General features: G+C 45.5%; 1 protein-coding gene across 2 annotated transcripts in view; it reads right to left on the bottom strand.

Moving 5' to 3' along the window:
• The window catches only part of BTBD1 (BTB domain containing 1), a 39,157-nt gene extending 35,647 nt beyond the window's left edge, over positions 1–3,510 (bottom strand). The window contains exon 1 of one of the 2 annotated variants that reach the window (XM_032341972.1): positions 2,989–3,510. In XM_032341972.1, the coding sequence (XP_032197863.1) occupies positions 2,989–3,398 (410 nt within the window). In that variant the 5' untranslated portion in view covers positions 3,399–3,510. The remainder of the gene's footprint in view (positions 1–2,988) is intronic. The other variant, XM_032341971.1, reaches the window with a different exon arrangement.
• Between the last annotated feature and the right edge of the window lie 10,478 nt (positions 3,511–13,988).

The following is a 13,988-nucleotide window of genomic DNA, read 5'->3' as shown; positions in this document are numbered from 1 at the left end:
CCTCAGACATGCTTTGCCTTGCTTAGAATGCTCCTACCCTCACAGTCTGATCATTTTTCTTTAAAATATTTATCAGTACTTGACATTTTATCTTTGCTTCTCCTTGCTAGATTATAAACTACCTGAGGGCAGGGACTTTTGCTTGTTCCCTGCTGAATCCGACATCTGAAACGGGGACTAGCACAAGGGCACACAGCGTTTCTCAAACAAACACCGAAGAACATCACTTCAAGGTCAGGCAGATCAAAACAAGCAGGTTTTTATAACGTAACTAATTCAATCTGTAAACATAATAAAAATAGGCCCAAGCTAACTTGTTTTCCCCACTCAGCAAGTACGAACTAGGAGACATCTGTTTGTCACACAATAGTAAGGACAGCATCTATGCTCCACCGCCGGCCAATACCTTTCGGTCCAGGTATCATGTAACAATCAGGCCAGATATCATTTCAGAACAGAACAATGACTGGAATCTGAAGAAGGACAAAAACCAGGACCACGCTGAACACAGGAAAATTTCAAGGACTTTAAAATTAATTCACTTACCTTCTATTGACAGGAAAGGATTGAGTGACCACCAGCTTCAGTGAAAATACCAACTAAACATTTTCCCCTCTTCGTTCTTACTCTACCCACTCTAGTTTTAAAGGAAAAAACTCGACAGTCTTTTTAGATCAGTGGCTCTCAGATTTAACTGGTATTATTAGTATTTACAGAGAATATTAAAAATGCTCTCAAGGCCCCACCTCTAAACATTACAATCCTTCAAGGAGGGAGGAAGAATCTGCAAATTTAACAAGCACTCCAGGATGCAATGCAGGTAGACCAACAAATCCCTTTAAATACCTACAGTCTAGAAAAACCAATCCTCCTGTCAATGCCAAACCAAAACCAAAAGACCTAGATCCCAGCTCTTAAGCTGGCTTTTTTCTCTGTCTTTATAAATATAATTTCACTAAACTGCAGAAAATATATGAAACAAAAAGAAGGAGAAAAAGGCAATTATCATCTTACCACTCCAATACGCTTCGGGTAGCATTCGGGTGCGCTTCCTTCTCTCCATACCTCTGGGTATGCGCCTGGTTCTATTCCTTCTGTTTTATTCCCAGCACACACAGCTTCAATGCTATGTATCATACACACTTCCTATGTTAACAGTATCGCCTAGTATTCCTCAGTATCACACTCGGTGGCATTACCCTGCATGGAGTGCCCCTATCACTGGTATCTAACCATTCCGACCAGCTGACTACTTCCTCTCTACTGCAATAATCCAGCCGTAAACATTTTTATATACAACATTTTGTACAGTACTTGAATACTGGGTGGGGGGAATCTACAGTGTCAAACTATTTTACCACCACCTTAGGGCTCTTCCAACAGATCTCTAAAATACTGAGGTGGGGCTCCTGGGTGGCTCAGTCACTTAAGCATTTGTCTTGGGCTCAGGTCATGATCCTAAGTTCCTGGGATTGAGCCCTGCATCGGGCTTCCTGCTCAGCTGGGAGGCTGCTTCTCCTTCTCTCTCTCCCTCTGCCCCTCATCCCTACTCTGCTCTCTCTCTCTCTCAAATAAATACAAATTTTTTAAAGATTTTATTTATTTATTTGACACAGGCAGAGATCACAAGTAGGCAGAGAGGCAGACAGAGAGAGAGGAGAGAGAGAAGCAGGTTCCCCTCTGAGCAGAGAGCCCGATGCAGGGCTCGATCCCAGGACTCTGGGATCATGACCTCAGGCGAAGGCAGAGGCTTTACCCACTGAGCCACCCAGGCGCCCCTAAATACAATCTTTTTTTTTTTTTTTTAAGATTTTTAAAATTTATTCATGGACAGAGAGAGATCACAAGTAGGCAGAGAGGCAGGCAGAGAGAGGAGGAAGCAGGCTCCCTGCTGAGCAGAAAGCCTGATGCGGGGCTTGATCCCAGGACCCTGAGATCATGACCTGAGCTGAAGGCAGAGGCTTAACCCACTGAGCCAACCAGGTGTCCCCCTATATACAATCTTTTAAAAAGTTAAATATTGGAAGAGAAAGTACTTTGCTTTTAATTTCCACTTCTTTAATTACTGAGGTTAAACATTCTTTGTTCATTAGCTATATTTTTTTCTACCTATCTATCCTGCCCTTTATCCATTTATTTATGGGATCTTGGTATTTTCTACTTGGTTTAACTTTATAGTCAGCTTCCCACTGAGCTTCCTGATTGAGCTTTGAGCCTTCCTCGACTATGTGTCCGTTCAGTGGTCTGTTTTCTGCCTCTGTACCAACCAAGACTGTGTTACTTTGGTGACACACTGTCGTCAGGCAGCTAAAACCCTCTCGATGTAATGAAGCACGCATGGTCTTCCTTATGAGGTTGCTGTTACCCTGGCCAGTCACTTGACTTTTCCGGGCCCCGATCCCACTTGTAAAAGTGTGGAAAACACCACCTACAGCTCCCCAGCCGGAATTTCGTAAATACAAGGTAATAATGCCAAACGACTGGCTCCCTCCCGTTCACCACAATTAATCAGAAGTCAGTGTATTACCCCCCAGTAAGCCGAAAGCAAACTCCTAAGAAGACGGGAGGCTGGCTTGGGAGGCTGGCTTCGCTTTTAAGCGAATGTGACCTTGTCCGCAGAACCGCGGCGGCAGGAACGGCCGCGCCTACCTGTCCCGGTCCTCCCCTCCCCGGGCCCCACCACTCAGACACACACTAAGAGCGAAACCGAGTCAGGACCTCAGACACACACAAAGGCCCTCGGTCCCACGCGACTTTTCCGCTCTCCCCCTCTCCCGGGCAAAAACATACACAAAACGACGTCAGCAGGCCCCGGGCCCAGCGGGGCCCCGCCGCAGCGCCGCCGCTCCTCCAGCCCCGAGGCCGGGCCCCACGCCCGGAGCGCACCCGACGGGCTCGCTGAGCGGCCACAGACGCGGGACGGTGCCCCGACCGCCGGCGGCCCGGAGGCGACAGGCCGGCGCGCGCGGCCAGCGGGGAGCCGCTCACCTCAGCAGCGCCAGGAAGGCGGCGGGCTCCACGTCCGGCAGCTCGATCTCGGCCGACGTGGTGGCCATGCCGCCGTTGAACATGGCGTCGAAGACGGCGCTGCCGGCCGCCAGCACGAAGCGGTGCGCGGGGATGCGCTGCGGGCCCCCGGCGGCCGCGGCGCCGCGGCCCTTGCCCAGCACGAAGCGCACATCGCTCAGCAGCTCGGAGTTGAAGAGGAAGGCGAAGCGCTCCTTCAGCGACGCCTTGGTCGCCTGCCAGTTGTACAGCGGCTCCCGCTGCAGGGGCAGCAGGGGCCCCAGAGAGGACGGCGGCGGCGGCGGCGACGGAGGCCCCGCGGCGCCCGGCTCCGCCTCGGCCCCCGGCACCTGCTCGCCCGCAGCTGGGCTTACCGGCCCGAGCGAGGCCATCCTCCAGCGGCGCGGCTCCTCGGGCTAGGCAGAGAGCTCCGGCCGCCCAGCCGCCATCGCCGACGCCGCCCCCGGAGGCCGGCGCCGCCTCGGTGCCTTCCGGGAAAGGCGCTTCCGGCGGCCGCGCACCTCCCCGGCCCCGCCCCGCCTCCGGCCCCGGCGGCCCCGCCCCACTCGCGGCTACCGGGCGCGCGCTCTTGCCACGCGGGGATGCGGGAGCGCGCGCGACCGCCCGAGCCGGGCCGGCGCAGCGTGGAGTCCTTCGCGGCGCGCAGGGGGTCGTTTTCGGGGCCCGGTGCACCCCTCCCCGGGAGGGCCGACGCACAAGCCCCTGCGTCTCCTCCGACCCGGGGCGCCCGTCCTCGCCTCGGGCCCCTCATCATCAGCTCCAGCGCCTCCCACGTATCCCAGGGGCAGGTTCCTGGGCTCTCCCTTCAGGAGTTTCCCGTGGAAATGGGGGGCCCCGAGGCCTCAGCAAGGAAGCGCTTGGGAGGGCGGCAGGATGACCCACGGCCCCCCTTCCCCAGTAATCTCCAAGTCACCCCTCCGGAGACGGGCGAATCTTGGACCCCTCCAGATCCAGCAGCCCACATTCTTCTGCTCTAGTGTCTCAGTGACTGTCACTGTGGATCATGGAACTATTTTTTTTTTAACGTTTTACAATCCATTGCTAAAAATTAACACTACTTTAGGGTAACACTTTTGGGTCCCTTCCCTCCTTGGGAACTCTGTACCATTACCTTGATATCACTCAAACCTTGCTTTGGTGCCCACCAAAAATAATAACAATATTTTAAATATCAGAAAAAACCCACAACCTCTCAAATGTACCAGAGGTCATATAGTAGAGGCCGCATTATCAACAATAATTATAATTTAATAGAAAATATGAGGACGCTGCGTATGAAAACTTGTGGAATGCAATCAACGCTGAGTTCAAGCTAAAGTATAGCCAAAACCACTCTTTCTGCGAAACTGGAAATAATAAAATGAAATGAAGTAGAGGCTTCTGGGAAGGTGGCAGAGGAGGAAACCCCAGGAATCTGTCTCCCCTCCTAGACAGCAGCTGCTGGCAGGGTCTGTCTGATGTGGTTATTTTGGCTTTCTGGAGCCTGTTAAAGGCTGGTCATTTAGGGGAAGATTTGGACTAGACACTGCTGTTAATTTCTGTCGATTTCAGTTCTGTGCACAGAAGCAGCCACTCATCCCTCAGCCCCAGCCACATGGAAGGGAGACAGCTGCACCCAGCCTTTGGGAGCCACGTGGGCAAAAGGAACCTGCCCTCCAAATATCTGGGCTCTGGGCACTGATTCCTGCTTCTAATCCCAGAGTCTGAAGAGTGGGCAGCATGTTGTTGAACTTCCCGCTTTGCGGCAAGCATCTCCCTCCTCCAGCTGAAGTGATTTCCACTGCATTTAAAAGACCAGTACCCAATTCACCCTCCTTAATTTTCTTACCATTTCACTGAGCTTGTAAGTTCAGGTCCCACCAAGATGGAGGAGCCTTCGTAAAGATAAGAGACTTCTGGCTGAGATCCCAAAGGGCCATGCTCTAGAAGTAGGGGTTACACACCAGTAGTTAGAGAAAAATTAATTAGCTACAGCCAATCTTTGACAGGTTCAAGGTGCTTTGTACAAGCTGCCATAAAGAGACTAAATCATATAAATCAAAATATATCATCCAGAAAGTCAACATTTTTTTCTTCTACAATGTTGTAGGGGGGAAAATTAAAATTATGAGGCATGCTAAAGAGGCAGGAGAGACAGAGGAGGACCAAGAATAGACAAGAGAATCAGATCTGTGGATGGTTCGGATATTGGATTTATCGGACAAGGACTTTAAAACAACCATGTTTGATATGATCAGGAAAATAGAAGAAAGATGGAGAATTTCAACATTTAATCCATGAAAGTGGAGGCTCCTAACCTGAAAAAAAAAATACTATAAACACATTAATACCTAAATAATGTGTGTTTAATAGCCAAGTAGAGCAGAGCAGATGATGACTATAACTAGAACACAAGTCAGTAGAGGCTGAAATTGAAATACAAGGGAAAGGGCAGAAAATACAGAAAAGAATGTATGTCTGTGAATCGTATGAGAAAGGACTAATATATATTGCAGTATTAGAAGGGGAACAGGGAAAGAGGTGGGGCAGCATGTGAAGAAACACTGGCTGGACACTTCCTAGAGCAAGTGTCCCAAGAAAACCAGGTAGAACTGCATCACTCTTTTGGACATAGCCTGGAAGTCATGCAAGGTCATATCCACTACATTCCATTAGTTACATATGCTAATCTGTAATCTGGTCCATCCAGATTCCCAGGGGTATCAGAGAATTTATGGACATGTTTCAAAACTACCACACCACACAAGCTCTGGCTGTTGAAGTCCTAGGTATATTCCCAACAAAAACTAAGACATATGTAAATCCAAAGAAAATACGGAAGTGTGCCTAGCAGCTTTGCTCATAATAAATGGCCAGTGATTCTCAATAGTAGAGTACATAAATGGTGGTATAGTCATACGATGAATGAAAAAGAACAAACCTTAATCCTGAAACAATATGGATTAATTTCATTACTTACTGAGCTAAAGAGCCAGATGAAAATACATCACGATTCCATTTATATGAAACTTCACGACTGGCAAAACTAAGACGTGGTGCTAGGGGTCAGAATAGTGATTACCTTCCACTGGATGGTTGACTAGGAGGGTAGATGAGGGAAACTTCTGGGTTAACAGAAATTTTCTTTATCTAGAACTGGTGGTAGTTCCATGGGTGTTATTCAGGGTATATATTACTGTGTAAGAAACCAGGCCCAAACCCAATAGTTTGAAAGAGTTACTTGTTTTTCTCATGAATCTGCAACGTGGGCAGGGCCTAGCAGGGAATACTCATGTCTGCTTCACCCAGAATCATCTGGGGTGGCTTGACTGGGGTCTAGAAGATCCCTTTCCAGGGCTCATGCCTGTGGCTGCAAGTTGATGCGGGCTGTTATCTGGGAGCTCAGCTGGAGTAGAGGACCCAGAAGGACCCAGAACCCTGGCTTCTCTCCGTGTGAGCCTCTCCGTGTGACTGGGGCTTCCTCACAGCATGGTGGCTCCAAGGGCACATGGTGGTCTGAGAGAGAGATAGAGAGAGACAGAGAGCGCATCAGGAAGAGGTTCTATCTCCTTCTATGTGCTAGGCTTGACAGCCACATAGAATTTCACCTCCCCACAGAGGTGGTCACAAAGTTCTGACCAGGTTCAAAAGGAAGGGACTTGGATTCGACTTTTGATGGGGGAGTGGTCAGCCACATTGTGAGAGAGCCACGTGGGACTGGAGACCTTGTTAAATCGTCTTTAGCAAAGACAGTAGGCTCTAAGTATTCACATATGCAAACTAATGTTAGCTTTCTACTTGGGACTTGTGTCCTCTACTACATGTAAGTTGTACCTCCCGAGAAAAGTAAAATGCAAACAACTTATAAAAGCATATATAGAGATCAAGGTACAGGTGGAGACTGACAATTCGTGCCTTTCTTTCTTGTGTAGCCGCTCAGCAAGGGTCACTATTGGTCATTATCTGTTTGGTATGTACACTTTTAGAGTATTTCTTGTATACTTAATTAAGAGCATTCTCTGTCTACCTGCCTATCCAAGCACACATAAATCCATAAATACAATTAAAAAAATAAGAACAGTTTCATATTGTTTCTGAAGCTTGATTTTTTTTTTAACTTAATACCTTGTGGAAATCTTCCCAGGCCATGCAGTTGGGAGCAAAGTGTCTTCAAATGTTCAAAGAACAGATGCTAAATAAATTATCAAAAGCTTAGAGGATGGGTTCCAAATTCACATTATGACCTTGGCTCTGATACTTAACCCTGAGACAGCTCACAGGAAGGAAGCTACAGATAGACAGACAGACAGACATCAACCAAACACATAGATGGATAGTCTATGGGAATCTCAAATATAGTAACAGCAAATCACATTTGGCACTAGTGGAGGCATAATTAACCACAACTAAGTGCAATTTATTCAAATAATTCAGAGGTAGCTCAATATAAAGAAATGGCACTGGTAATTATTACCTCCACTACAGACATCTCAAGCCTAGTATCAAAAAGACGTCTCCATATATTCTTTGACATAATAGTTTCCCTCTTGGGTATTGATCTGATTTAAATATATTCACATCTTGGTGAAATGACATAAGTACATGGATATCATTACAGTTTTATCTGTAATGAGAAGATGGCAATTTCCATCTTTTTGGGTGGCTCAGTCGGTTGCATGTCTAACTCTTCATTTCAGCTCAGGTCGTGATCTCGAGGTCGTGAGAGCTAGCCCCGCATGAGGCTCCCTGCTCAGTGGGGCGTCTGCTTCTCCCTCTCCCTCTGCTTGACCCTCTTCTCATTCTCTCTCTCTCTCAAACTGATAAATAAATCTTTCAAAAAAAAGAGAGAAATACCTGGCTAAATTACAGTATATTGGAGCACGATACAGCCATAAGGGAAAATAAATGAGGCAGTATGATATGTACTGATACGGAAGCAGTCCAAGTTATATGGTCCGGTGAAAAAGAAAGATTAAAAAAATAGGGGCGCCTGGGTGGCTCAGTGGGTTAAAGCCTCTGCCTTTGGCTCAGGCCACGGTCCCAGGTCCTGGGATCGAGCCCCAAATCAGGCTCTGCTCAGCAGGGAGCCTGCTTCCTCCTCTCTCTCTGCCTGCCTCTCTGCCTCTTGTGATCTCTGTCTGAAAAATAATTAAATAAATAAAAATCTTAAAAAAAAAAAAAAAAAAGGTAAAATGAGCTACAGGGGCGCCTGAGTGGCTCAGTCAGTTAAGCGTCTGCCTTTGGCTCAGGTCATGATCCCAGGGTGCTGGGATTAAGTCCCAGGTCAGGCTCCCTGCTCAGCGAGGAGTCTGCTTCTCCCTCTCCTACTCCTCCCCTTGCTTGTATTCTCTCTGTCCAATAAATAAGATCTTTAAAATAAGCTAAACACTGAAATAAGGCAGAATTTAATAGGGCATTATAGTGTGTGACAATACTCCTACGTGACAACGTAGTATTCAACTGTTGACCTTGTCCTCTCTCTGCCCCAGTTTCCTTGTCTGTAAATTTATTATTACATCATAATAAAAGCTCTATCATAATATCATAGACACAGGCTTTATGAGTCTGAATCTTACACAAGAAATTAATGCAAAATCAAACAGAAATTTGGAGTATGGGTCTTCATTGCACCCAGCCTTTCAAATTTTTGTTTGAAATTACCAGAAAAATTAGAAGAAGTTATAATTGAGGAGATAATCATAACAAAGCACACTTTTTAAAAAAGATTTTATTTATTTATTTGTGAGAGAGACAGTGAGAGAGAGCATGAGAGGGGAGAAGGTCAGAGGGAGAAGCAGACTCCCCATGGAGCTGGGAGCCTGATGCGGGGCTCGATCCCAGGACTCTGGGATCATGACCCGAGCTGAAGGCAGACGCTTAATCAACTGAGCCATTCAGGCACCCACAAAGCACACATTTTTAGAAAGCCAAAAAATATCACAAATAGCACAAACCCAGAAAAATAACATTATCTTTTTTTTTATCAGATAACTGCCTGAAACATTTCTATAATACTCTTTCCGCCCTGCCATTTTGGCTTCATACCCTTTGACCGTCGCTTCACATGAAAATGATTTTGGTGTGTCATTTTCCAGAGGAAAAAAATGAAAAATCATTTGTGTTTTTCCTCCAGCAGGATAAAAAAAAAATCTATTATTGGCTATTTAGCAAAGTTTCTTGAGTTTTAGAACTTGTTGATGAAAATAAACACATTTTCAGGACTATCGTGAAATCTGGGAAACCCTCTTAACCCTCTGTGATGTTTCTTTTCTGTACAAGCTGTAGCCAATCCTTAAACAGGACAGCAAGAGAGTTGTGCCCCACAAACCCAGGCATTCCAATATATGTTATTTTGCGTGATTCCTGTTTCAAAAGAGTATGATTATCTTTAAGTATAATAAATGAATTATCAAGACTATTCCTGATGAGAGGACTCCTCTTTTTTTTTAAGATTTTATTTATTTATTTGACAGAGAGATAGAGAGACATCACAAGTAGGCAGAGAGGCAGAGAGAGAGATGCAGGCTCTCTGCCAAGCAGGGAGCCCAATGCAGGGCTCGATCCCAGGACCGTGGAATCATGACCTGAGCCGAAGGCAGAGGCTTAACCAACTGATCCACCCAGGAGCCCAGGACTTCTTTTTAGACCAGGTGTTCATAACCATATTTTACACTTTGATGGACTAGAAAATATTCTGCACGCTAGCTTCTGTTGCCATATATTTTTAACCTTATTTTCCTCCACTAACTGTATACTGCTAGAGCTGGGTCCCAGAGGGACCCTTTTATATTGGAATAGCACCACGTTGGGTGTAGAGAGTACTTAAAAATAAAATCTTTAAAAATGAAAAGAGGAAGTGTTCCAGCTCTGTACTTCTGTGCCATGATGTTGGGTAAGTTGGCCTAACAGGCAGGAGTATTTGTGGAAGCTATTTCTGTAAGGGGCATCGAGCAAAGTTGACTGGTAACCATACAAGGAAATCCCACTAAACCTACCTGAATGTATTCTGGACTCAGCTTCTCCTTAATGCCAGAGGCCATTCCAATGCCCCCCCCCCAGCGATATCGGGGTACTGTGAAGGAAGATTTGTCAGAAACAGTGGTTTCTTAACCAACTGTCATTGCAATATCTTACTCTGCAAATTTTACCAAATATAACACTGTGTTATAACTTGCTAGAGCCCCCTCCAGGGTCTGGGAGGAGGTTTGTGGAACTGAAGGGCCTTGAAGCTTAGCTTCATTCGTTTCATAATAAACTGCCTCTGCAAAGACTTGATGGGACAGTTAATCAAATTAATATATGGAAAACAGACAGCCTGGCAAGAGGGTAAGTGATCAATAAATATGATCTATTATACATTACTGATACAGAAATAAACAGACAAATACAGCAGACTAAGAAGTCCAGAAACAGGTTCAGTTTTATGTGTGTGTGTGATACACACACACACACACGTATTTTTTAAACTGGAGTTAGATTATATATCATTTTATACACCAAAATATATACCTGAAAGAATAAATCCATATATAAAAGATGACATAAATAAAGAAGAAAAAGAATAACATTAAGACATAAGAGAACCAAAATGAAGTGCAAGTTAAATGATCTGGTCTTGAGGTGGGGAATGCTTTTCTAAACAGAATACCAAGGACTATATCCATAAAATACAAATACTGGTGGATTTAACTACATAAAAATGTTAAAGTTCTGTTCATCTACAAATAAAGCATAATATTCTTAGAAGTAAAAAAAAACAACCAGGAAAAATTTTTGTATAATATATAATTTTATGAAAAGGGAAGTATCCTTCACATATAAAGAGCCCTTACAAATCAATAAGACAAATACCACTCATCTCATTTCTTTAACAAAGGACATGAACATAGAATGCATAGAAGTATAACTTATTGTAAGAGTGATTCAGAAGGGGTGTCTCGGTGGCTCAGTTGGTTAAGTGTCTGAGTTTAGCTCGGGTCATGATCTCAGGGTCCTGGAACTGAGCCGTACATCAGACTACCTGCTCAGTGCGGAGCCTGCTTCTCCCTCTGCCTCTCCCCCTACTCATGCTTCTCTCTCAAGTAACTAAATAAAATCTTAAAACAAACAAACTGTGATTCAGAAATGTGTGTCACAGTTTAAATCTACATACCTTTCTTTCTTTCTTTTTTTTTTTTTTTTTAAGATTTTATTTATTTGACAGACAGAGATCACAATTAGGCAGAGAGGCAGGCAGAGAGAGGGGAGGAAGCAGGCTCCCTGCAGAGCAGAGAGCCCGATGCGGGGCTCAATCCCAGGACACTGGGATCATGACCTGAGCCAAAGGCAGAGGCTTTAACCCACTGAGCCACCCAGGCGCCCCAATACCTTTCTTTTTTTAAAAAAGATTTTATTTATTTATTTGACAGACAGATCACAAGTAGGCAGACAGGCAGGCAGAGAGAGAGAGGGGGAATCAGGATCCCTGCTGAGCAGAGAGCCCAATGTGGGGCTTGATCCCAGGACCCTGGGATCATGACGTGAGCTGAAAGCAGAGGCTTTAACCCACTGAGCCACCCAGGCGCCCCTGGGTACAGAATTTAAAAACAACAAGGATATAAAAACATGATACTTTTTAAAAATGAAAACAACCCCCTGCAGCTAAAAATACATTATATGTTAGTAAAAAAAATAAAAAATTATTAAAAGAAAACAACCTAGGCAGATGATTGCTTAAGTAAATTATTGAACACTCGATCGTGTAATGGGGCAATAAATGCCTACTGAAGAGTGTGTACGGATTATGAGAGAATGTTCTCGACCCACAATGCTGAGGGAAAGCAGGCTACAGAACAAGGTGTGCAGCCTCCCATCTTGCCCTAGGGGCTCAGAGTACACCATCTTGTTTAAATGTCTGGATTATGTATATCAAAGACCAGAGGTTTACAACCACTGTTATGAATGTGGTCTTTTTCAGTGTGATGGAATTTTGAGTGATTTCTCTCCCTACTTTTTAATTTTTTTTTTTTAAGTAAAAATATTCTCAGATTTGGGGTGCCTGGGTGGCTCAGTTGTTAAGTGTCTGCCTTTGGCTCAGGTCATGATCCCAGAGTCCTGGGATCAAGCCCCGTGTTGGGCTCCCTGTTTTGGGTCCCGGTGGGGGGACGGGGTGGGAAGTCTGCTTCTCCCTCTCCAACTTCCCCTGCTTGTGTTCCCTCTTTTGCTCTCTCTCTGTCAAATAAATAAATAAATAGAATCTTTAAAAAATACATATATTGTGAGATTTGACTACATATGATTTTTCAGTTAGGTAACCGGTAATGTTTGGCAAGGACAGTAGCATGCCCATGCCATAAGATGGTTTATTTCTTTGATGTTCTCTGACCTGCTATTAAGTATCACCTCTCATTTGACTAAACGCAACTTAACTCAGATCCACATTCAGAGCAAACCCCTAGGTTCAAGGCACTAGACATGAGATTGCCAAGATGACTAGAACATATGACTTGCCCCAGAGAGGCTAATAATTTAGTAGGAGGGGGAAACCCACTGGGACTTACTCAGCTAGAAATAAAACTTCTTTTTTGGATTTAAAAAAAAATGCCCTAGCAAAGGCAATTTGCCATGCCCGAGACTAAATTCAGCTTACTTAAGGAGCCCTTCTTTCTTTCTTTGCTAGTCATTGCTTTCTGGAATTCAGCCTAGGAAAGTAATATATGTCACCATGTGTGCTAGTTTATAATTAGAACAAATGTGAGGACTTATAAGAAAAAGACCTATTGGCAAAAAAACATTTAGTAAAACTCTAGAAAGGCAGGCAGGAGAGAGAAGGAGGAAGAGATCTATTTTGGAAATTAATTTAATGCCAAAGAAAGAGAAGACATTTAAAAAGTATAAAAGGCAATTATTATGTCCTTAGGATTTTTATATTCCAGGAGAGCATGAAAATGTAGCTGCTATTGGATTACCCTCGATTTGAAAGGATGAGCATTGTAGGTATAAATAGAAGCTAAGGTCAAGAAGCTAAAGGCAGAAAAAGACTCACGTGTCCCGCAGAGGCCGATAAGCATGTGAAATCATACCCCCAGCTCATAAGGCTCCAGACATGCCTGTGACCCGAGTTTGAGCTCCAGGGAAGAAGGGGAGGGTAAGAGTCAGATGGACCCAAGGTTGCCCTTCTTGTAAACCTCAAACCAGCCCCAATCTTGAGCAAACTTCACCCGAACTGGAACCCAGAGCAGAGACTTAGTTCTAAGATCTCTGAGCTGACGCAGTCATGTTCTTCCCACACTTCACTGGTTTCCAGCTGGGCATCAGCAACACAGTTCAGGAAGGCGTGGTTGGCCTTGGCCCTAAAAATCTCAGGGGAGGTTGGTTTCTGGTTAAGGGTTATTGGTTTCTGAAGGTTTCCTGGGGGCTTGCCTGAGAAGTCTTTTCTGGAAGCATGGCCCGGCAGAGGGTCATCCCTAGTCCGAAGCAGCCTGGCTTTCCACCATCTTCCCGCACTAGCCCCTCACTTCGCCGACCTCCTCTGTCAGAGTCCCCACCGTCCGCTCTCCCCACTTGGACAGATCGGGGCTGTCCGGCTTTCATCCCTCTCCTCTGTCCTGCTCGCTTTCATGTCTCCTCAGACTCCAGCAGGACACGTCCCTGAGTCTCCCCTTCCCCTGCCGCCTGGACCGTCCCCTCTGTCTTGGGCTCCAAGTGGCGGTAAGCTACCTGGGCTCTCTCTGGGTTGTCTCTCTCTTCTTTACGTCTGACCCCCCATCCCTCAGTGTCAGACTATTCTTCAGTAAGAGGAGAGAGAAGCCAGGGATGTTCCTCAGACAGGCCTTGCCTCCAGGTAGAAAGAACATTTTCTTCGGACTTTGCCTACGAGTCATTCTTCTGGACCTGAATGAGAATCGATTGACCGACACACAGTTTTAGTCTGTGCCTCGCCTGGGAGAGGGGACAAGTCTACCCACAACAAAGAGATTTCTATCCCTGAGGTATTTGGTTCC

Source organism: Mustela erminea, chromosome 5 (assembly GCF_009829155.1).
Source record: "Mustela erminea isolate mMusErm1 chromosome 5, mMusErm1.Pri, whole genome shotgun sequence".
NCBI lineage: Eukaryota > Metazoa > Chordata > Mammalia > Carnivora > Mustelidae > Mustela > Mustela erminea.
Note: the sequence above shows the minus strand (reverse complement) of the source record. Positions and strands in the feature narration are given on the sequence as shown.